This window comes from Rhinopithecus bieti, unplaced genomic scaffold, assembly GCF_001698545.2.
Source record: "Rhinopithecus bieti isolate Rb0 unplaced genomic scaffold, ASM169854v2 scaffold_19482, whole genome shotgun sequence".
In the NCBI taxonomy this organism is placed as follows: Eukaryota; Metazoa; Chordata; class Mammalia; order Primates; family Cercopithecidae; genus Rhinopithecus; species Rhinopithecus bieti.
Window position 1 is genome coordinate 4,278,043 of NW_016809768.1, and position 21,756 is coordinate 4,299,798.

The following is a 21,756-nucleotide window of genomic DNA, read 5'->3' on the forward strand; positions in this document are numbered from 1 at the left end:
ACAGCACAGGCCAGCCATACTTGGGGATGTTCTTAGAGGATCACAGAGAAACAGCTAACCAGAGTTTTGGTGTCCTGTGGGACATATTAACAGGTACTTAGGGTACCCTCTCATTCTGCTCCTTAGAGTAGGTACTTCGGCATGCACATGCACACTGAAGCTCTTCCCCACACCCAAGCACTCTTCATTTTTTAGGACCAAGATTCTGGGCAAGCGGAATAGACATAGCAATGCTTTCACTCTTTGTTGTGCCTTATCAGAAATTCTGAAATTCACAGTTCAATTTAAACCTTAAGGGTGATAATTCTTCCAAAGTCCCAATGCCATGTGAGTGCATTTGTGGATTAAAGGGAGAAAAGAGGCTATAAACACGTAAGTCACCACTGTAATGATTTTATGACTTTCCTGCATCACGCAGAGCTTCCAAGCTTTTTGAGGCTGCTGCTGCTGTGTACCTGGATGGTTTGGGGCCACAGATCTGCCCCTGACAAAGAAATACTTACTAATCTGAATAGTAGGCAATCCACATTCACCCTCATGAATTACAACAGAGAACCATTGTTAAGCAATCCAATTAATCTCTGCTCTGGAACCAAAGCAGAATCCATTGCTAATTCCCTCATCCACCAAATATTTATGGAACGTGTGAGCCCTACTGTATGCCAGTCACTATGCTAGGAACTAGGGCCAGAAGGCCAAGTTAGAAATGGCCCTTGCCTGAAAGGAGGGGTCACGTGGACGGAGACAAATTCATGACCAGGCAATTACAGGGCATGGTGCTCTGGGGGCTGAGAAATCACATGGCAGGGCATCAATGTGATGGTCTTGCTACTAAAGAGTGACATGTCCATGGAAAGTGTTTCTGGAACCCTTTTGAAGGTACTTTCTTTTTAAGCTGAAGACCTAAGTTAATAGGCCACCACTTGACACACTCCCAGCTCCTTTCATCAAATCAGAATGAAGGGGCTTGTTACTAAAGGAGCAACATAAACATGTCCATTCCCTGTAGATTATCTACAGGACCATCCAGGGAAACAAAGCCACCTTCCTTGAATCTCCACAGCATTTTGTTCTGCTCTGCCTTACATCTTTTAGCAGTTTGCATATCTGTCCTTGCTATTAGACTATAGCTATATCCTATACATCTATTCCTTACAGGCAAGATTTTGGCTTTGGAATCATGCCGTCACTCAGGTGCCAGTACCTGGTTTTGGAGACAGTAAGCACTCTGGACGTGCTTCTGTATACAGGTGACTTTCCTTCTTTTTTCGTTCTAGACCCTGTATCCAAGATAGCAAGTAAGTGCTGAATCTGGATGTTTCTACCACTGTCTCTCAGACCCAGCTGCCATGGTCCTATTTCAGGGCCCCAGCCCCCCTGTTCCCCAACCCCCAGCTGTCCCTTCTGAATCACTGCATCGGCTGCCAACTGAAAAACCCCACATCACCACCACTTCTAGAACCTTGATCAACAGCTTCCTGGGCACAGAAGAAAATTCAGACTCCTCTGCCTTGCTCTCAAAACTCTGGGATAGACCCCAGTCCCCCTGTCCAAGCTCATTCCTTCTTTCTAGCTCTTCTGCTTGCCCCCTCCGCCTCTTACCCTCCAGCCATTCTGGATCACTTGTTGTCCCCCAAACTTGCTTTGATGTTCCCAAATTGCTTTGTTCACACTGAACTCTACCCTCAGCCACCGTTCTATGACTGTTCATTGCGTGCTTACCAAGTGCCAAGTCTAGGTTTCAGTTATGTCACTAGAGGTTATATAAACTCAGAAGTTTGTTCTGGTGAGATAACATATCCCCATTAGCCCTAATACCCTTTATGAACTCTTAGAATGTTCTTCGGTTAATCATTTTCCCTTTAGAACTGAGTGACCTTTACTAGTGTAATGCCTCACAATTTACCAAAGCACAGAATCCAGTGTCAAAAAGAGAATAAGGAGGAGGTGAAGAGAACTCAGATCTCAAAAAAATATCCCCTCAAAATTTATGGTCATGACATAGCAATTCTAGTGGAAATAATCACTGCATCCCAAGTTTATAGCACCCTAGTGCTATAAACATGGCCTGCAAGTCTTAATGGCTTTCATACAGTAACTAGTGCTGTATTTCCTTTTATCTGAGAGGATCTCTCTGGTGTTTGTTTTAGCAGTCAAGAAAAGTGGATTACACGCACAGTTGACCCTCCATATACTTGGGCTTCACATCTGCAGATTCAGTCAACAGCAGATTGAAAATATTTGGGGGGAATAGAAATGAAAAAAAAAAAAAAACAAATAATACAAATAAAAAACCAATACTGTAAAACAACGTTTTACATAGCATTTACATTTATTGGGTAAAAGTAATCAAGAGATGATTACAGGTTTAAAGGAGGATATGTGTAGGTTATATACAAATACTGTGCCATTTTATAAAAGGAGCTTGAGCATCTAGATTTTGGTATGAGGAGGAGGGTTGTTCTAAACTAATCCCTTCAGAATACCAGGGACTACTGTACTAGACTAGCAGGTCTCAAAGAATGAGCCAGAAATCCTAGGGATCCCCAAGAATTTTTCAGAATTTTGCAAAGTCAAAACTATTTCCATAATAATGCTACTTCATTTTTTCACTGTCATTCTCTCACAAATGTACAGTGGAGTTTTCCAGAAGCTACATGGGTGATGTGTAATATCACAATAGATTGAATGCAGAAGCTGACATAAGAATCCAGCTTTCTTTTGAGCCACGTTCTAAAGAGAGATGCAAAAAATGTAAAACGATGCCACTCTTCTCACTACATTTTGTCTCAAAAAAAGTTACATAAAAACAAAGTTTGTTAGTGTGTCATGGGTTTATTCTTATTAAATTGCCCAATGAATATGTTTTTAATTCTGTTTCAATCTCTAATGCAGTACATATATGATAGGTATAATCCACATGAACAAAAGCAAACGGGTACCAGGGCTGGAACGTTAGAGAACTGCAGTCCTAAACACAGGATGTCTTCAGCCCCGGTCAGACTAAACTCACTCCCACCATCTTCTTCCCTCCTGTGGCCAAGGAAAAAGACTGATATAAAGCCGACTTTAAGAAAAACAGTTCTTCAGGCAGCTAAAGTCAAAGCCCTCTCTTTTCCCTAACCTCTTTTTCCCACCCTTTTTGGAGACCATGGCTTTGGGGGCCGAAGTGGGCGGGGCCTGATCGTGGAGCATTACAGAGCCTCACAGACAGCAGGGCCAGTCCCAGGAGCACTGCATCCTGGGAAGCGAGGAGATCATAAGCCTCGACCAATGAGATGTGGCTGCGTCATAAGGGGGCGTCCCTCCAGGCGGCCCAGGTCTCCAACCACTCAGGCCTGCGCTCGGGCCTGGCAGCTGTCCCTCTTGCTGTGCCAGTGCCCTGCCGGCTGTTCTGGCCGTCCAGCATGGTGGACTACTACGAGGTGCTGGGCGTGCTCCGGCAGGCCTCGACCTAGGCCATCAAGAAGGCTTACCGCAAGCTGGCACTCAAGTGGCACCCAGACAAAAACCCCGAGAACAAGGAGGAAGCAGAAAGGAGATTCAAGCAGGTGGCGGAGGCCTACGAGGTGTTGTTGGACGCCAAGAAACGCGATGTGTACGACCGCTATGGCGAGGCGGGGGCAGAGGGTGGCTACGCAGGTGGCAGACCCTTTGAGGACCCCTTCGAGTACATCTTCAGCTTCCGCGACCCGGCCGAGGTCTTCAGGGAATTCTTCGGTGGCCAGGACCCATTGTCCTTTGACCTCTTCGGAAATCCACTGGAAAATATTTTTGGTGGTCGGAGGAACTCCCAGGGAAGCAGAAGCAGAGGGTCTGCACCCCTTTTCTCTACCTTCAGTGAATTTCCAGCTTTTGGGGGTGGATTTTCTTCTTTTGATACAGGATTTAGTTCCTTTGGCTCCCTGGGAAGTGGGGGCCTTTCTTCCTTCTGCATGTCCTACGGTAGGGATGGGACAGGCAGCTTCAAGTCCATGTCGACTTCCACTGAAATAGTTGATGGCAAAAAAAAAACCACCAAGAGAATCATTGAGAATGGCCAAGAAAGTGTGCAAGTGGAGGAAGATGGACAGTTCAGTTAAAGTCCTTCATAATAAATGGCATAGAGCAGTTGCTCCGCATTGACACCGAGTAATCCCAGCCCACATTTGACTTAAAGCACATCTGGAGGAATAGTGGACTTTTTTTAGGATTGAAAGTGAACTTTGCTTTCAGAACAACTGTACCCAAGAATTTATAAACATTTTATGCCAATGCCTGTCTTTACCATTGGAACTACTATGGATAGGACCTCTGTTTGTCTTTCGATCATTGTAAATATCTGTATGCGCTTTGCTATTTATTAAACTTAAGCCTGAGGCTGACAATGATTATTTCCTAGTGCTAGGACAGAATGTTCAGCTCAGCACTTTAAGCCTTAACTTTTTCTGTTGGGAAAGTGTGAGCCAGGTGGTTTGCTCTAAATCATTTGACTTCAGTGTTTTACTGTGTGGTGGTGAAATTATGAATATATTAATACTCTGGCCTAATTTAATGATGGCTTTTAATTGCACATAAATGCTGGTGATGTAGGAAGAGTTGACCATTATTTAGATAAAAGGTTAAGCCCAGGCTTTATAAAAGCAGGTAAACCTGGTAAGGTGGCTGCATTAGTTTCCTATCATGGCTGTAACAAATTACCCAAACTTGGTGGCTTAAAACAACACACGTTTTTTCTCTTAATATTTTGGAGGTCAGACATTTGAATCCCATATCACTGAGCTGAAATCAGTGTAGAAGCATGTTCCCTCTGAAGGCTAAGGACAGAGTTTGGGGTTACATGGTTGGTCAATGGTGTACTAGGACTGTCTTCAGCCCTAACGTGGTTCTCCAACTATGGTAGGTCCCGGAAATGTAAAAAAAGCATTTCCAGAAGGCCACACAGGACTATCCTATTGCTGTGCTTGGGACATACCAAATTAGGTTGATGAAAGCCAAGTGTATCTGTAATATTGTTTGGGTGAGTCACCATATACACAACTGAGAAAGTACTTTTCTGTTGGCACGGGTTATTCCCCAAATGAAGACCATTTGGGGCATGTTGTCTTGGGGTAGTCCATCACAAAGGGTCCCACCTTATAGGGTCAACTCTGAGGAAAGGTTTGCATAAGACATGAGAGCAAAAGGGCAACTGAACTAGACAGGCTAAAAAAATTAAGAGCAGCATGCTGGTAATTTTTTACAGAAAAATCATGGCCTGAACACATCATTAACCAACAAAGACTGTGATAATGGGTTTGGATATGCTCTAGAACCCTTAGAGTCCAATCTGCATGGAATGGCACCCAAGCAATAAACAGCAGGAACATGGCAGTTAGCTGGCACCATCCCACAGGGGCACATGGCGTCTCACACTGAACTCTGAAATCAACATGCTACAAGGTGCCCGGGTAGTTGTTACTTATATAATAATTACACAAGAAGTATCAGAATAAGACAGCCTGTCAGGGCTTTTGAAAAATGAGTTCATATTTTAGAGAACAAGACAAGGGAACTTACATGTGTGAAGATACTCACTGAGTAGTTTGCTGGGGGTGGGTTTGCTTTTGGAGCAGTTCAGGGATGAAAAGAATTTTGAGAGATGGTAGGAAGGCATGGAAATAGTTTCATGGTAGTTTTGTGTGTTGGAAATCACCACTCTGGGTAGGGTAGAATGAGTGGGATTGTATCTACACAATTGGTTACATAAATCCCATTGTTCGGGTCAGCAAAGAGTGGCATACCAGTGTCACTCAGAGGTAGTGGGTCCCTGTAACAACTCTGGCTAGTTTTAACAGTTGAAAGCAAACACAACATTCAAATTTTGATATATCCTGGATTACTGATGTCATAAATGGGAAGTGTTCCTTTTACAGAAATGTAAAGCTTGTTTGATTATTGTTTGTTTGTTTGTTTTAGAGACGGGGTATTGCTCTGTGGCTGTTGCCTAAGCAAGATTATACCTCACTGTAACCACGAATTCCTGGGCTCAAGTGATCCTTCCTCCTTAGCATTCCCAGTAACTAAGACTACAGCTACCACGCCTAGCTAATTTAAAAAAAAATCTTCTTGTAGAGATGGGAATGATGTTGACCCACTCTGTTGTCCCAGCAAGAGCATTTTATTTAAAGAATTTTAGAATTCAAAATCTCCTTTTAAAATGTCTCATCTCAAAAACATAACTGCTAGAGGCCTGTATGTGTGTACTCATCTCTTATAAAAGGGTTTCATAAATCAGGTTTTCAGAACGGAAAAAGGGGTATTTCCTCTGGTGCAAAGATGACCATCTTGAGACCCCTAAAATGAATTCCCTCTGTGGAATCACTTGTTCCTTCTCACCAAGCACAGCGGGCAAGGAAAGGCATGACCCTATGAGCCCCAAGAGACCTGGAATCCTGTGACCAACTCAGTAGGGTCCAAAAAACCAAAATGCCAGGTATCTTTTCTGTCTAGAGCTCAACACAGCTGGTTTTAGTTCAGCTTACATCACACACTGGAGAGCATCTGGAAGAGGGAATGATCCTTTCTGTCCATCGTCTTCTTCCCCTCTGATTCCATTTTCTGTCTCCAAACAGGTAGAGAGACTTCCCTATCTTGGGAAATCATTCACATAACAGCTTACCTTTCTAGGAATTTCTAATTCCACTTTCTCATCAATGTTCTCAATAAATCCAGATTCATTTCTTTTTCTCATACTCTCCTTTAAACCCTTTCAGTGTAACATCCATCACCACCAATCTTGTATTAGTCTGTTCTCACACTGCTGTAAGACATACTCAAGACTGAGTAATTTATAAAAGAAAGAGGTTTAAATGACTCACAGTTCCACATTGCTGGGGAGGCCTCAGGAAACTTACAATCATGACAGCAGGTGAGAGATAACCAAAGGCATGTGTCACATGGCAGCAAGCAAGAGAGAAACAGGAAGAGCTTGTGAATGAATGGGGAAGAGCCCCTTATAAAACCATCAGCTCTCATGAGAACTCACTCAGTAGGATGGGAACAGCATGGGGGAAACTGCACACATGATCCAATCAGCTCCCACCAGGTCCCACCCTTAACACATGGGGATTATGGAGATTACAATTTGAGATGAGATTTGGGTGGAAACGCAGAGTCAAACGGTATCATTCTGCCCCCCTGGCCCCTCCCAAATCTCATGTCTTTTCACATTTCAAAACCAATCGTGCTATCCCAACAATCCTCCAAAGTCTTAACTTATTTCAGCACTAACTCAAAAGTCCATAGTCCAAAGTCTCATCTGAGACAAGGCAAGTCCCTTCCCCTTATGAGACTGTAAAATCAAAAGTTAGTAACTTCCAAGACACAATGGGGGTACAGAAATTGGGTAAATGTTCCCATTCCAAATGGGAGAAACTGGCCAAAAAAAAAAAGCAGGGGGGCTACAGGCCCCACTCAAGTCTAAAATCAGGCAGGGCAGTCATTAAATCTTAAAGCTCCAAAATGATCTCTTTTGACTTCATGTCTCACATCTAGGTCATGCTGATGCCAAAAGTGTGCTCTCACAGTCTCAGGCAACTTGGACACTGTGGCTTTGCAGGGTAAAGTCCCCCTCTATGCTATCTTCAGAGACTGGCATTGAATGTCTGCAGCTTTTCCAGGCACATAGTGCAAACTATTAGGCCTACTATTTGGGGTTCTGGAGGATGGTGGCCTTCTTCTCACAACTCCACTAGGCAGTGCCCCAGTGGAGACTCTGTGTGGGGGCTCCAACCTCACATTTCTTTACCATCCTGCCCTAGCAGAGGTTCTCCATAAGGGCTCCACCCATGCAGCAAACTTCTGCCTGGACTTCCAGGCGTTTCCATGCATCCTCTGAAATTTATGTGGAGGTTCCCAAACCTAAATTCTTATCTTCTGTGTACCCACAGGCCCAACACCACATGGAAGCTGCCAAGACTTGAGGATTGCACCCTCTGAAGCAACAGCCTGAGCTATACCTTGGCCCCTTTTAGCCACGGCTAGAGTCACTGGGACACAGGGCACCAAGTCCTGAGGCTGCACACAGCACGGGGGGTCCTCGACCCAGCCCACAAAACCATTTTTCCTTCCTAGGCCTCCAGGCCTGTGATGGGAGGGTGTGCTGCAAAGTTCTCTGACATGCCCTGGAGCCATTTTCCACATTGTCTTGGCGATTAATATTTGGCTCCTCCTTATTTACGGAAATTTCTTTAGCCAGTATTTCTGCAGCTGGCTTGAATTTCTCCCCAGAAAATGGGTTTTTCTTTTCTACCACATGGTCAGTCTGCAAATTTTCCAAACTTTTATGCTCTGCTTCCCTTTTAAACCTAAATTCTAATTTCAGATCATCTCTCTCAAGTTCATAGTTCCACAGATCTCTAGGGCAGGGGCAAAAATGCCACCAGTCTCTTTGCTAAAGCATAGTAAGAGTAACCTTTGCTCCAGTTCTCAACAAGTTCCTCATCTCCATCTGAGACTCAGCCTCGACTTCATTGTCCACAACATTATCAACATTTTAGTCAAACCATTCAACAAGCCTCTAGGAAGTTCCTAACTTTCCCACATCTTCCTGTCTTCTTCTGAGCTCTCCAAACTGTTCCAACCTCTGCCTGTTACCCAGTTCCAAAGTCACTTGAACATTTTCAAGTATCTTTATAGCAGTACCCCACTCCCCATGGCACCAATTTACTGTATTAGTCCATTCTCACACTGCTATAAAGACATACCCAAGACGGGGTCATTTATAAAGGAAAGAGCTTTAATTGACTCACAATTCCACATTGCTGTGGGGGCCTCAGGAAACTTATAATCCTGGCAGAAAGTGAGAGAGAGGCAAAGGCATGTCTTATATAGTGGCAAGCAAGAGAGATAGAGGAAGAGCTTACAATTGAAGGGATAAGGGCTCCTTATAAAACCATTAGATCTCATAAGAATTCACTATGATGAGGGCAGCAGGTGGAAAACTGCCCCCATGATCCAATCATCTCCCACTAGGTGCCATCCTCAACACGTGGGGATTATGGGGATTACAATTCAAGTTGAGATTTGGTGGGGGACACAGAGCCAAACCATGTTAAATCTGGTGTGACCTCATGCTGGGAAAGAGTCAGTGGCCTCACTATTGCATACATTCACCTGTTCTTTACCATACTCAAAAATTAGCCTTGTTAATGTGGAATTCTCTAAGGGACATAGCAAGAGTGATCTGTGCCACAGTTCCCAATTTGTTCTGCTCCACTGAAATAACAGTGAAGTTTTGAGCAATGTAGTTAACACTAGAGAATATGTTCACATTGAAAAACTGGAAGAAAAGGCAAGAGTCACTATTTAAATGCCATCCCATCTTTCAACATTTTTACAAATCTAATAAACCCATATTTTATAATTGAATAACTACACTGCATAAGAGGGAAAATCACCAATAAAAAAAAATCATGTGGTTTGATTTAAAAAATGAAACTTAGAGTATTTTGCAATAATACCTATGTTAATAAAAAGAATTACAGAAATAAAAATACAAAAGCATCTAAAGTTATGGAAGTTCATATGCATTCGGTGAATATGACATAAAAAGGCTGAATTCATATCAATGAACCCCAAATATTTTGGAATAATGAAAGCTGCCTTTGAAATGTTTGGTAAAGGAGTAGATCCCACTATAGAAACTTGGAGTGGCATAGGGTGGGTTTGGTGATGTGATCAGCCTCTCCTGAGAAATGCTTCCCTTCTTGGACACATGTCCATTCATCACTGTCCCCAGGTTACTGGGCTTATACACTCACAGTTTATCTCCTCCCTAGTCCCTCCCACATATTCTTGATAATTTCAGCATTCCAAGTAGAAGACCCATTTGACCTGCAACCATCACTATTCCTTCCAAAATCTGAGATGTCCCCACATCATGCACCAGACCCCAAATCCTGAACAGAAAATCTTTTGTCAGCACAGATCCCTCTCTGGAAACTGAATTCCGTGTGTAATTCCATAATCACAGACAGACATCCCACCTTCATTGCCCTACTTCCACTGAACTGAGTCAACCTCTTTGACACTTCTACTTCCTGTGGGTGCTTAGGTCTCCTGTGGTCACCTCTCTATCTTTTGCAAGACGCGACCACTAAAAATAATCACGTTAACTATTGTAATTTGCTGTTGCATCATCTTTCCCCTGAAAATTATGCAAACAAAAAAACCCAGGATGGGTCAATTCTCAGTGTAGAGTGTCCCTGCTCCTGCCGAATGAAGGGCATGCACAACCATGACTATGGTGCCTTTACATCTCCATGAGTCACACCAGTCCTTGCCCATCCTTTGACAAACATTCATGTCTGCCTCTTCTTCCTCTCATTGACCGTTTAAAACCTGAAATACCCTACTAGCGACCCCTTAACAGTTTATCTCATGGAAGACTATTACGACAACAAGCAGAAATAAAAGCACTGGAAAGAGAAGTAGATATAGAAGCAATTGTAAGTAAATACATTTTTTAAAAAAGTGTTTTGCTTGGAACATTGATTGGATGAAGGCACGAACACCAACCTGAGATAGTAGCTTCCTGTTGGCACAGTTGATGCCCCCAATGAAGACCATGTTGGGCATGATCGGCCTGGGGTAGTCCATCACAAAGTCCGATCGGAACAGCCACACGGATGCATGGCTGAGAAGATCCACCACTGACACCTCTCTCTCAAAAAGCTCAGAGGCAAGGCTTGCATAAGGGGCAGAAAGAGCATGGCAAATGTAGGACAGGGCCAGAGGGTAGAGCATGTTCTTGACCCTTTGCAGGAATGTCATGTGGTCTGAATTGGTTGTTAATAACTTAGGAATATAGGAGTAAGGATTTGGACACTGTGTGCCCTTAAAGTCTAAATCGCATGGAATGTTCCTTAAAAAAAACACGGAAGGAATTGACAGGTACTTAGCCAGCACTGCCCCACAGAGGTAAATGGGGTCTGTTAAAACCACATCAAAGGAAGTAGCATTCAGGTGCCTCATTAGGGTCTCATTATACAGTATCTCCATACAAGACCTATGAAAGACCAAAGATATATTTTTCAAAATTGCCATACTTTTAGAAAATGTCTTCAGAAAATGTTCTGTTTCAAAGTACAGTTGAGTATGGCCCAGCATAAGGCGATCAAATTCATCCTGGGTCCACGGAATGGCATAGGTTGTCAGGGTGAAAAAGTTCTCTTCTTTGATGTGCATTTTCACCTCCGGGGTGAGGACCACCGCCTGGTGGCCTCTGGCATGGAGCTCCCGCACGGCCTCCCGCATGCTGAGCCAGTGGCTGCCATCAATGGGTACCACCAGCACTTTCCCACTCTCAGCCCAGGGCTGGACACTGAGGAGGAGCAGCAGTCCTGTAGCCAGCCACAGCAGGGGAACCTGGGGTCCTGTGGCCATCTCAGCAGAAGCCGCCAACAGCTGACTGTCCACCCCACGCTGTGCCTCCTACATTTGTTTTCTTCATCTTAATTACCTTGTCACTGAGCCACCTAGCAAATCATCATGTAATTGGAAGACAGAGTGCCCTCCTCTAGTTAATTATTACCGATAAACCAATCATTGTCTTTCATTATGGGCCCCACTTTGGGAAAGACCGATCACTCCTATCTTGAAAAACTCATCTGACCCTGCGCTTGCTCTGGGGAACATCCAAGTTTACGCTCTTGTTTCTCATCCAATTCCCAACACAAGGCTGTGAACACCCATTTCATGTCACTGCCTCCTACTTCTCTATGAACCACGTTTATCAGGCTGCAGCTGAGGTCTGAGGAGTCACCACTGCCCTAGTCCCCAACCATATGCTCTCTGCTGGATGTGACCCTATTTGCTAATGCTTCAAACTCTTCCTTCTCATGTATGAGTAACACAGCACATCCAAAAAACATACAACATTGCTAAGCCAGCTTTCTCTAAACAGAGAGTGTGTAGGCTGGCTATCTGGTTTTGGTCATTTTTCACACCAGGATGTTTCTTGTAAGGATCAAAGAGGACTCTCTCTGAAGTGGCTGTCAATATATAAAAAGCTGCAGGGAGGCTGAGCTCAAGATGTGGTTATTGGATTCTTGGGAAGACCTTGCTGAGGATTCTCCATCTATCCCATGGAATAAGAGGTCCTGCTGTCTAAAGCACATATGGGCAAGATAACCCTAGCAAGGACCCACGGTGGGTTCAGGGAGCTCCCTGCTCACCAAGGGACCAGGGGAGCTAGAACCTGGCCTCAGATCTTGCACAGTCTGAATTCCTCCTCTGAATGCTGAAGACTCCAGTCTTCTGCAAGTCTGCTTAAAGACTAAAGTGTCCATTCATCCAGGCCTTTATTTCATCCTGAAGATTATGATCAGGCTTTTCTCCAAGTCAATCCAGCACCAAGTTCTGATAAGAATGTTCCTCCAGAACAGCATGGGCTGCATAATTTGTGGGGACCCAAGTTCAAATTTCAGATGGAGAATTAAATGTGTGCCCTTCTAAGAGAGAGAGACCCTGAGCACTCACAAGGGTCTCAAGTCCACGAGGTTCGTCCTGCTCCAGAAAGTCACCACTATATGTGCTCACAAGATTGCTCATGCCTCCTTGTACTGGTCACCCCAGGATGATGTGGGCAGGTTCTCTGGTCTGTGCACACTTTCTATCTCACTGTCTCTGTGTCTTCTTGCCTGGCCATGTCTGCCATTTCTGTTAAGGCTGAGGCTTCCCTTAGGGAGGAAGTTACCCCCATTAGAGATCCACATTGATAATAGATTCCACCTTTGGACAGAAACTATGGGACAGGCAGCGAATGTAAGCATCCACCAGGGGCACACCCAGCTCAAGGGCAGCACAAGTAGGATGGCACAGAGAAGGAAGGTCTTCAAGGGCTTTGGGAACTCTCCAGGGGAGAACAATTCCTGGGGAATTGTGAGGATATAAAGGGCTAGAAAGGGATTCTTAGCTGTAAGTGCAACATCTCAGCCTCTGAATTATACTTCCAACCCATTTAAAATTCTTTCCCTCTAAGCACCCTCCTGATGAGCCCAAGGTGAGGGGTGGAACACACCTGGGAGGTTGCTCTTGCCACATTCATGGGCTCCCGTGTTCTACCTCCAAGTAGTGGTGTTTTATTTAGACAGTGAAGACATCTGATTTCAAGTGACACATCTGGAACACCTAGACACTGGGGAGGCCCATGTACCTTGGAAGATGGTGGTACTCCAGAGACCTGGAGGTGCTGAGGAGAGTAGAACTACAGGGAGGGAGGAGCTCCTGGTGCCTGGGAAACAGGAGCAGCTGTGGTCTGGAGATGAGAAGGGGTCTGGGCTGCACAGATAGACTTGGAGCCATCTGAATATGTGGTGGTTGAAGCCATGGGTGTCAGTGAGGTCACCCCAGCAAAGTCCAGAGACAGAAAAACGCATCCCGAAAGCCTGACCTGTGTGGTCTTGTTCGTCTCTGCCAATCTCACAGACCTAAACATACGAATTGGAACTCTAGAAACTAATCTTCACATCTTGGGGTGGACAAAGTTTCCTTAGGGTACAAAAAGTACAAACAATAAAAACTTTGCTAGAATGTACCTCATCAAAATCTAGAACTTTTGCTCTTTGAAAGGTATTGTTTTTTAAAGATGAAAAAAAAGGAAGACAAGGAGAAAAGGAGATAATTGAATGGTAAGCTGATAGGTCTGAAGGCTGGAGAATAGAACTCTATGGAGTACAGGAACAAAAATTAAATTTAAATGGCCATATAGAGGAAAATCTCCTAGCTTTGAATAAGATGCGGATTTCACTTTAAGCTTAGTGTCTGTGGTAAGCAGAATCACAGCCCCACGAAAGTATCTACATTGTAGTTCCTCAAATCTGGGAATATGTTCCATTACAGGTGGAAGAGACTTCACAGATACGATTAAATTAAGGGTTTTGAGTTGGGGAGATCATCCTGGATGTCTGGGTGGGACAATGTAATCACAAGGGCTCTTACAAGTGAAAGAGACAGATGTAAGAGTTTGAGACTTGAAGATGCTGCACTGTGTCTCCATGGAAATGGAAAAGTGCCATGGAATTCCAAAATTAAGAAGGAAAAAGGAAATTTCTGTTAAAGGATTGAGCTTACACTCAATGGAAAGAATAAAATTAAGAACAGACAGAATCAGAATGCTGACATCAAAGAAACTATCAGATTGAAACCATTCTGGGTTTTTTTGTATTTTAAATAAATAAATTTTAAAACCATAGTAGCTGAAACTCCTGAGCTCAATGATTCTCCCACCTGAGCCTCCCAAGTAGCTGGGACCACAGGTGCATTCCATTGCACCTAACTTTTCATATTGGAGTTTAAAAAACTGTTTTCTAAACTTTTAAAACACGATTTTCACATGCCAAAGAAATTTTCATTTTTTTGAGACAGGGCCTGGCTCTGTCACCCAGGCTGGAGTTAGGTGGTGTGAACACATGGCACACTGCAGTCTCCATCTCCTTGTATCAAGTGATCCTCCTGCCTCAGCCTCCCGAGTAGCTGGGACTACAGGCCTGCACCATCACAACTAGGTAATGTTTTGAGTTTTTGTAGAGATGGAGTCTCAGCATGTTGCCCAGGCTGCTCTCAGACTCCTGGGCTCAAACAATCCTCTTGCCTCAGTCTCCCCAAGGGCTGAAATTATAGGTGTGAGCCACCCACCTGCACACAAATTATTTTCAAATTAAAAGAGATGGGGAATTTTTAAAATAATGTAGGGGTAGCAATACCGATATCAGATAAAATGTATTTTAAGAATTATTATCTAATGATAACAGCAAACTATGTGAAGAAAATACAAGTCTCAAACCTACATGCACCAATCTAATCACTATGTATAAAGCAAAAACTATTCAAGAACCAAAATATAACTGGAGCAGAATTTGTTATGTAAGGGGATTTTTAAAAAGACATCCTTCCCAGAATTGGGAAGGTTTAGTAGAGGGATTTTAAAAGATAGAAAAATTGCCCAGTGTGGTGATGGCTCACACCTGTAATCCCAGCACTTTGGAAAGCCAAGGCTAGTGAATCACTTGAAGTCAGGTGTTTGAGACCAACCTGGCCAACATGATGAAACTCCATCTCCAGAAAAATGCAAAAAAAAATTAGCTGGGCATGGTGGCATGCACCTCTAGTCCCAGCCACTTGGGAGACTGAGGCAGGAGAATCAGTTCAACCCAGGAGGTGGAGGTTGCAATGAGCTGAGATTCCACCACTGCCCTCCAGCCTGGGAAACAGAGCGAGACTCATTTCTCAAAAAAAAAAAAAAAAAAAAAAAAAAAAAAAAAAATAATAATAATAATAATATAATAAGAAGAAGAGAAGAAGAAGAAGAAAAAGAAAAGAAGAAAAAATCGAAAAGACAGAATTTTAGTTGTGTCCATGGAAACATTTATAAACATTGACCATATTGGTTGTCATAACTCACCAGGACTTACGGGAGCACTTGGAAATGTGGCTATTCCAAATGGACGATTATGCTGTGTCAGAACATGCTAGAGTTTGAAGATTTTAACAAGAAAAAAATCTATGAAAAGATAGCTAAGTTCATAATCTCATAGATACATGTTGAAAGAATAATATTTGGGAGATAAATCTGGTTAAGAAAATGCATTTTAATTAATTTCAGTGGTTTATTTTTTGCTGGTTTCTAACATGCCCTACTAGTGAAGAGTTTAAATTATGTATGTGGCTACATTATATTTCTATTGGACAATTCTTTATTAGACCATCAAAGTAACCTATTAGAATTCTTAAGTAGTGTCTTATAAGAAACGTTCTTATATATAATGCAAAATACTAGAAAAAATAAGAGGAGATGGACTACAAAAAATATTCACAATATCAGAATTAGGAAACAGACTTATAGGACGCTCATTGAATCAAAAAGAGGAAATTTTAAAACTGATATTTAAATTATCTAAAAGCAGTGGAAAAGAACAGCAATTTTTACCAAAAACCTGAGAGGACACAGAAAATTTTACTCAGAGCCCTTCAATGCTTCATTCAGAAAAATCAAATGTAAGAAAATGTAACATTCCTCTAACGAAGTAATTAGAAAGCAGCTACAAAATCAGCCAAAATAAATTAGGATGAAATTCATTAAGGCAAAAATAAGCTGCAATTAATGAGACAGGGAATGAACAGTAAAAAGAAATATACAAATTCACAGTTATTTCTTTGAGAAGACCAGTCAAATAATTCAACCTTATCATAAACTTTAAATCAAGGAGAAAGAGAGGGAGAAAAAACATAAGATTTCAACTATCGGTTTGTATATTTGGCAGAAAAATTTCAAATCTAAGGGTTCAACCAAACCAAGGTTAAAGGTAAGGGGTACAAAATAACAAAGGAGATTTGACGTAGTAAAATGATAATGGCATTGCCTATCACGATAATACATGATAAAGATTTTGGTGTAAATGATCTCTCATGCACTCAGTAAATTGGCATGAACACTGCAAAGGTCTCCAGGTGAAACACCTTGTTCTGCAGGAGTCTTTTAAACTCTAGTAATGATGATGACAGTTCTTCCTCTAAGAGGCCTAAGGTGATCTGTGAAAATTCTTCTTTATTCACTTGACCCAGAAACACCACAAAATCATGCAAATCAAGGGGTTTCAGTTTTCCTGTTCACTTAAAGGACATTCATGAAACTCCCCAGGCCATCAAGTATATGCATATACAAAGAGCCACCAAGTGTCTGAAAGTTGTCACTTCATGGAAGCAGTGTGTACCATTTCGATGTTGCAATGGAGAGGCTGGCAAGTGTGCCCAGGGCCGAACAGTGGGGCTGGACACAGGGTCGGTGGCCCTAATAGGGTGCTGGATTTTAGATGCACATGCTTCAAAATGCAAAGAATAATGCTGAATGTAAGGGTTTAGGTGTAGATTCTCCCATCATTAAGCATACCCAAGTAAACAAAGCATCCAAATGAGCCATGGGTCTTGCAGAGCTCATTATCAGATTAACCCTTACATGACCCCCCACTGCCATATCAAGATGTTTTGACTGATAAGCAACAAATTGTTCCTAAACCTGAGGATGAGGTTGCATAGGAGAAAAAGATATCCTAGAAGAAAATAAAGGAAAAAAATACCTATGGCACCAGAATAATTTCAGCATAAAGTAAATGCAATTGTAGGTAAACATGTTTTTAAAAAGTGTTTTGTCTGGAACATTGATTGGATGAAGGCACCAATACAGACCTGAGATAGTGGCATCCTATTGGCACAGTTGATGCCCCCAATGAAGATCACGTTAAGCATGATCAGCCTGGGGTAGCCCATCACAAAGTCCCCTCGGAGCAACCACACGGATGCATGACTGAGAAGATTCGCCACTGACACCTGTCTCTGAAAAAGCTCAGAGGCAAGGCTTGCATAAAGAGCAGAAAGAGCATGGCAAATGTAGGACAGGACCAGAGGGCAGAGCATGTTCTTGACTCTTTGCAGGAATGTCATGTGGTGTGAATTGGTTGTTAATAACTTAAGAATACAGGAGGAAGGATTTGGACATTGTGTGCCCTTAAAGTCTAAGTCACATGGAATGTTCCTGAACAAAAAACACAACGGGAATTGACAAGTACTTAGCAGATTGAATGCAGAAGCTGACATGAGAATCCATCTATTAAGCCAAGTACTAAAGCGAGATGCAAAAAATGTAAAACAATGCCACTCTTCTCCCTACATTTTGTCTGAAAAAAGTTAAATAAAAATAAGATTTGATAGTGTGTCATGGGTTTCTTATTAAATTGCCCAATGAATATGTCTTTTAAATTCTGTTTTAATCTCTAACGCAGTACATATATGATAGGTATAATCCACATGAACTACAGCAAACGGGTACCAGGGCTGGAACGTTAGAGAACTGCAGTCCTAAACAACAGGATGTCTTCAGCCCCGGTCAGACTAAACTCACTCCCACCACCCTCTTCCCTCCTGTGGCCGAGGAAAAAGACTGATATAAAGCCGACTTTAAGAAAAACAGTTCTTCACGCAGCTAAAGTCAACCCTTTCTCTTTCCCGCAACCTTATTCCCACCCTTTTTGGAGACCGCGGTTGGGCGGGGGCCGGAGTGGGCGGGGCCTGGTCGTGGAGCACCACAGAGCCTCACAAAGAGCAGGGCCGGTCCCAGGAGCACTGCATCCTGGGATGCGAGGCGCTCATAGGCCTCGACCAATGAGATGTGGCTGCGTCATAAGGGGCGTCCCTCCAAGCGACCCAGGTCGCCAACCACTCAGGCTCGCGCCCGGGGTGGCAGCTGTCCCGCTCACTGCGCCAGTGCTCTGCCGGCTGTTCTGGCCGTCCAGCATGGTGGACTACTACGAGGTGCTGGGCGTGCCCCGGCAGGCCTCGACCGAGGCCATCAAGAAGGCTTACCGCAAGCTGGCGCTCAAGTGGCACCCAGACAAAAACCCCGAGAACAAGGAGGAAGCAGAAAGGAGATTCAAGCAGGTGGCGGAGGCCTACGAGGTGTTGTCGGACGCCAAGAAACGCGACGTCTACAACCGCTATGGCGAGGCGGGGGCGGAGGGTGGCTGCGCAGTTGGCAGGCCTTTCGAGGACCCCTTCGAGTACATCTTCAGCTTCCGCGACCCGGCCGAGGTCTTCAGGGAGTTCTTCGGTGGCCAGGACCCATTCTCCTTTGACTTCTTTGGAAACCCGCTGGAAAATATTTTTGGAAGTCGGAGGAACTCCGGGGGAAGCAGAAGCAGAGGGTCTGCACCCCTTTTCTCTACCTTCAGTGAATTTCCAGCTTTTGGGGGTGGATTTTCTTCTTTTGATACAGGATTTAGTTCCTTTGGCTCCCTGGGAAGTGGGGGCCTTTCTTCCTTCTGCATGTCCTATGGTAGGGATGGGACAGGCAGCTTCAAGTCCATGTCGACTTCCACTGAAATAGTTGATGGCAAAAAAATCACCACCAAGAGAATCATTGAGAATGGCCAAGAAAGGATGGAAGTGGAGGAAGATGGACAGTTCAGTTAAAGTCCTTCATAATAAATGGCATAGAGCAGTTGCTCCGCATTGACACCAAGTAATCCCAGTCCACATTTGACTTAAAGCATATCTGGAGGAATAGCGGACTATTTTTAGAATTGAAAGTGAACTTTACTTTCAGAAAAACTGTACCCAAGAATTTATTAAAGCTTTATGCCAATGCCTATTATTATTGTTGGGACTACACGGATAGTACCTCTGTCTTTCAATCGTCGTAAATATCTGTATGCACTTTGCTATTTATTAAACTTAAGCTGGAGGCTGACAATGTTTATTTCCTAGTGCTAGGATAGAATGTTCAACTCAGCACTTTGAGCCTTGCCTTTTTCCGTTGGGAAAATGTGAACCAGGTGGTTTGCTCTAAACCATTTGACTTCAATTTTTTAGTGTGTAGTAGTGAAATCTATGAATATATTAATACTTCTGAATTAATTTAATGATGGCTTTTAGTTGCACATAAATGCTGGTGATGTAGGAAAAGTTGACCATTATCTAGATAAAAGGTTAAACCCAGACTTTTTAAAAGCAGGTAAACCTGGTAAAGTGGATCCATTAGTTTCCTATCACTGCTGTAACAAATTACCACAAACTTGGTGGCTTAAAACAACATGTGTTTATTCTCTTAATATTTTGGAGGTCAGACATTTGAATCCCATATCACTGAGCTGAAATCAGTGTAAGAAGCATGTTCACTCTGAAGGCTGAGGACAGACCTTGTGGTTACATGGTTGGTTAATGGTGTACTAGGACTGTCTTTAGCCCTAACGTGGTTCTCCAACTGTGGTAGGTTGCTGGGGATAGGCCCCCAAATCTGGCCAGAAGCTGCCCCCAAACTGGCCATAAACAAAATCTCTGCAGCACTGTGACATGTTCTTGATGGCCATGATGCCCACGCTGAAGGTTGTGGGTTGACCGGGATGAGGACAAGGAACACCTGGCCCACCCAGGGAGGAAAACTGCTTAAGGCATTCCTAAACCACAAACAATAGCATGAGCTACTGTGCCTTAAGAACATGTTCCTGCTGCAGATAACTAGCTAGAGCCCATCCCTTTGTTTCGGCCCATCCCTTTGTTTCCCATAAGGAATACTTTTAGTTAATCTATAATCTATAGAAATGATGCTTATCACTGGCTTGCTGTCAATAAATATGTGGATAAATCTCTGTTCAGAGCTCTGAAGGCTGTGAGTCCCCTGATTTCCCACTCCACACTCTATATTTCTGTGTGTGTGTGTGTGTCTTTAATTCCTCTAGTGCTGCTGGGTTAGGGTCTCCATGACCGAGCTGGTCTCGGCAGTAGGTCCTGGAAATGTGAAAAAAGCATTTCCATAAGGCCACACAGAACTATCTTATTACTATGCTCGGGGCATGCCAAATTAGATTGAGGAAAGTCAAGTGTATATGTAATATTGTTTGGGTGAGTCACCATACACACAACTGGGAAAGTACCTTTCTGTTGGCACAGGTTATGCCCCAAATGAAGACGTTTAGGGGCATGTTGCCTTGGGGTAGTCCATCACAAAGGGTCCCATGTTACAGGGTCAACTCTGAGAAAAGGTTTGCATAAGGCATGAGAGCAAAAGGACAACTGAACTAGACAGGCTGAAAAAAATTAAGAACAGCATGCTCTTAATTTTTTACAGAAAAATCATGGCTTGAACACATCATTAACCAAGAAAGACTGTGACAATGGGTTTGGATATGCTCTAGAACCCTTAGAGTCCAGTCTGCATGGAATGGCACCTAAGAAATAAACAGCAGGAACGGGGCAGTGAGCTGGCACCATCCCACAGGGGCACACAGGGTCTCATATTGAACTCTGAAATCAACATGCTACGAGATGTCTGGGTAGTTGCTTTATGCAATAACCATACAAGAAGTATCAGAATAAGATAGACTGTCAGGGCTTTTGAAAAATGAGTTCATTTTTTTCTAAGCCAGACGAGGGAAGTTACATGTGTGAAGATACTCACTGAGTAGTTTGCTGGGGTTAGATTTGCTTTTGGAGCAGTTCAGGGATGAAAAGAGTTTTGAAGTGGTAGGAAGGCATGGGCAGTTTCATGGTGGTTTTGTGTGTTGGAAATCACCACTCTGGGTAGAGTAGAATGAATTGGTGTGTACCTACAGAATTGGTTACATAATCTCATTGTTCAGTGGTCAGCAAAGAGTGGCACACCAGTGTCTGTCACTCAGAGGTAGTGGATCTATAACAATTCTGGCTAGTTTTAACAGCTGAAAGAAAACACAAGTTCAGTTTTGATATATCCTGGATTAGTGCTGTCAAAAATGGAAAGTGTTGCTTTTACAGAAGTGTAAAGTTTGTTTGTTTTAAAGACATGATCTCGCTCTGTAGCTGTTGCTTAGGCAAGATGATAGCTCACTGTAACCAAGAATTCCTGACCTCGAGTGATCCTTCCTCCTCAGCATTCCCAGTAGCTAGGACTACAGACATGCTATCACACCTAGCTAATAAAAATATATATATATCTTTTTGTAGAGATGGGAATGATATTGACCCACTGTTTTTTCCCAGCAAGAGCATATGGTTTAAAGATTTTCAGAATTGAAAACCTCTTTTAAAATATCTCAGCTCAAAACAGAAGAGTGCTAGAGGCCTGTATGTGGGTATTCATCTTTTATAAAAGAGTTTGATAAGGTTTTCAAAGTGGAAAAAGGGGACATTCCCTCTGGTGCAAAGATGACCATCTGGAGATCCCTAAAATGAATATCCTCCATGGAAACACTGGTACCATCTCACCAA

The 21,756-nt window shown here is 43.2% G+C and overlaps 2 protein-coding genes and 1 pseudogene across 7 annotated transcripts in view; 2 read left to right on the top strand and 1 right to left on the bottom strand.

Annotated features, from left to right (window-relative positions):
- Positions 1-21,756, bottom strand: part of LOC108540985 (UDP-glucuronosyltransferase 1-6) — a 107,244-nt gene that overhangs the window by 14,963 nt on the left and 70,525 nt on the right. The window contains exon 1 of one of the 6 annotated variants that reach the window (XM_017890367.1): positions 10,540-11,456. The exons of the other annotated variants lie outside the window; for them this stretch is intronic. Within the exon in view, the coding sequence (XP_017745856.1) occupies positions 10,540-11,406 (867 nt within the window). The 5' untranslated portion in view covers positions 11,407-11,456. Of the gene's footprint in view, positions 1-10,539; positions 11,457-21,756 lie in introns of those variants that run through there. 6 annotated transcript variants of the gene reach the window in all.
- On the top strand, positions 2,818-4,361 carry LOC108540986 (dnaJ homolog subfamily B member 3-like; annotated as a pseudogene).
- LOC108540988 (dnaJ homolog subfamily B member 3) lies at positions 18,195-19,266 on the top strand. Its single transcript, XM_017890375.1, has one exon. The coding sequence runs from the start codon at positions 18,310-18,312 to the stop codon at positions 18,982-18,984; it is 675 nt and encodes a 224-aa protein (XP_017745864.1). The 5' UTR covers positions 18,195-18,309; the 3' UTR covers positions 18,985-19,266.

What these genes read in the sequence shown, in the direction of transcription:
- LOC108540988 (XM_017890375.1), top strand. Translation starts at nt 18,310, where the DNA reads ATGGTGGACTACTACGAGGTGCTGGGCGTGCCCCGGCAGGCCTCGACC.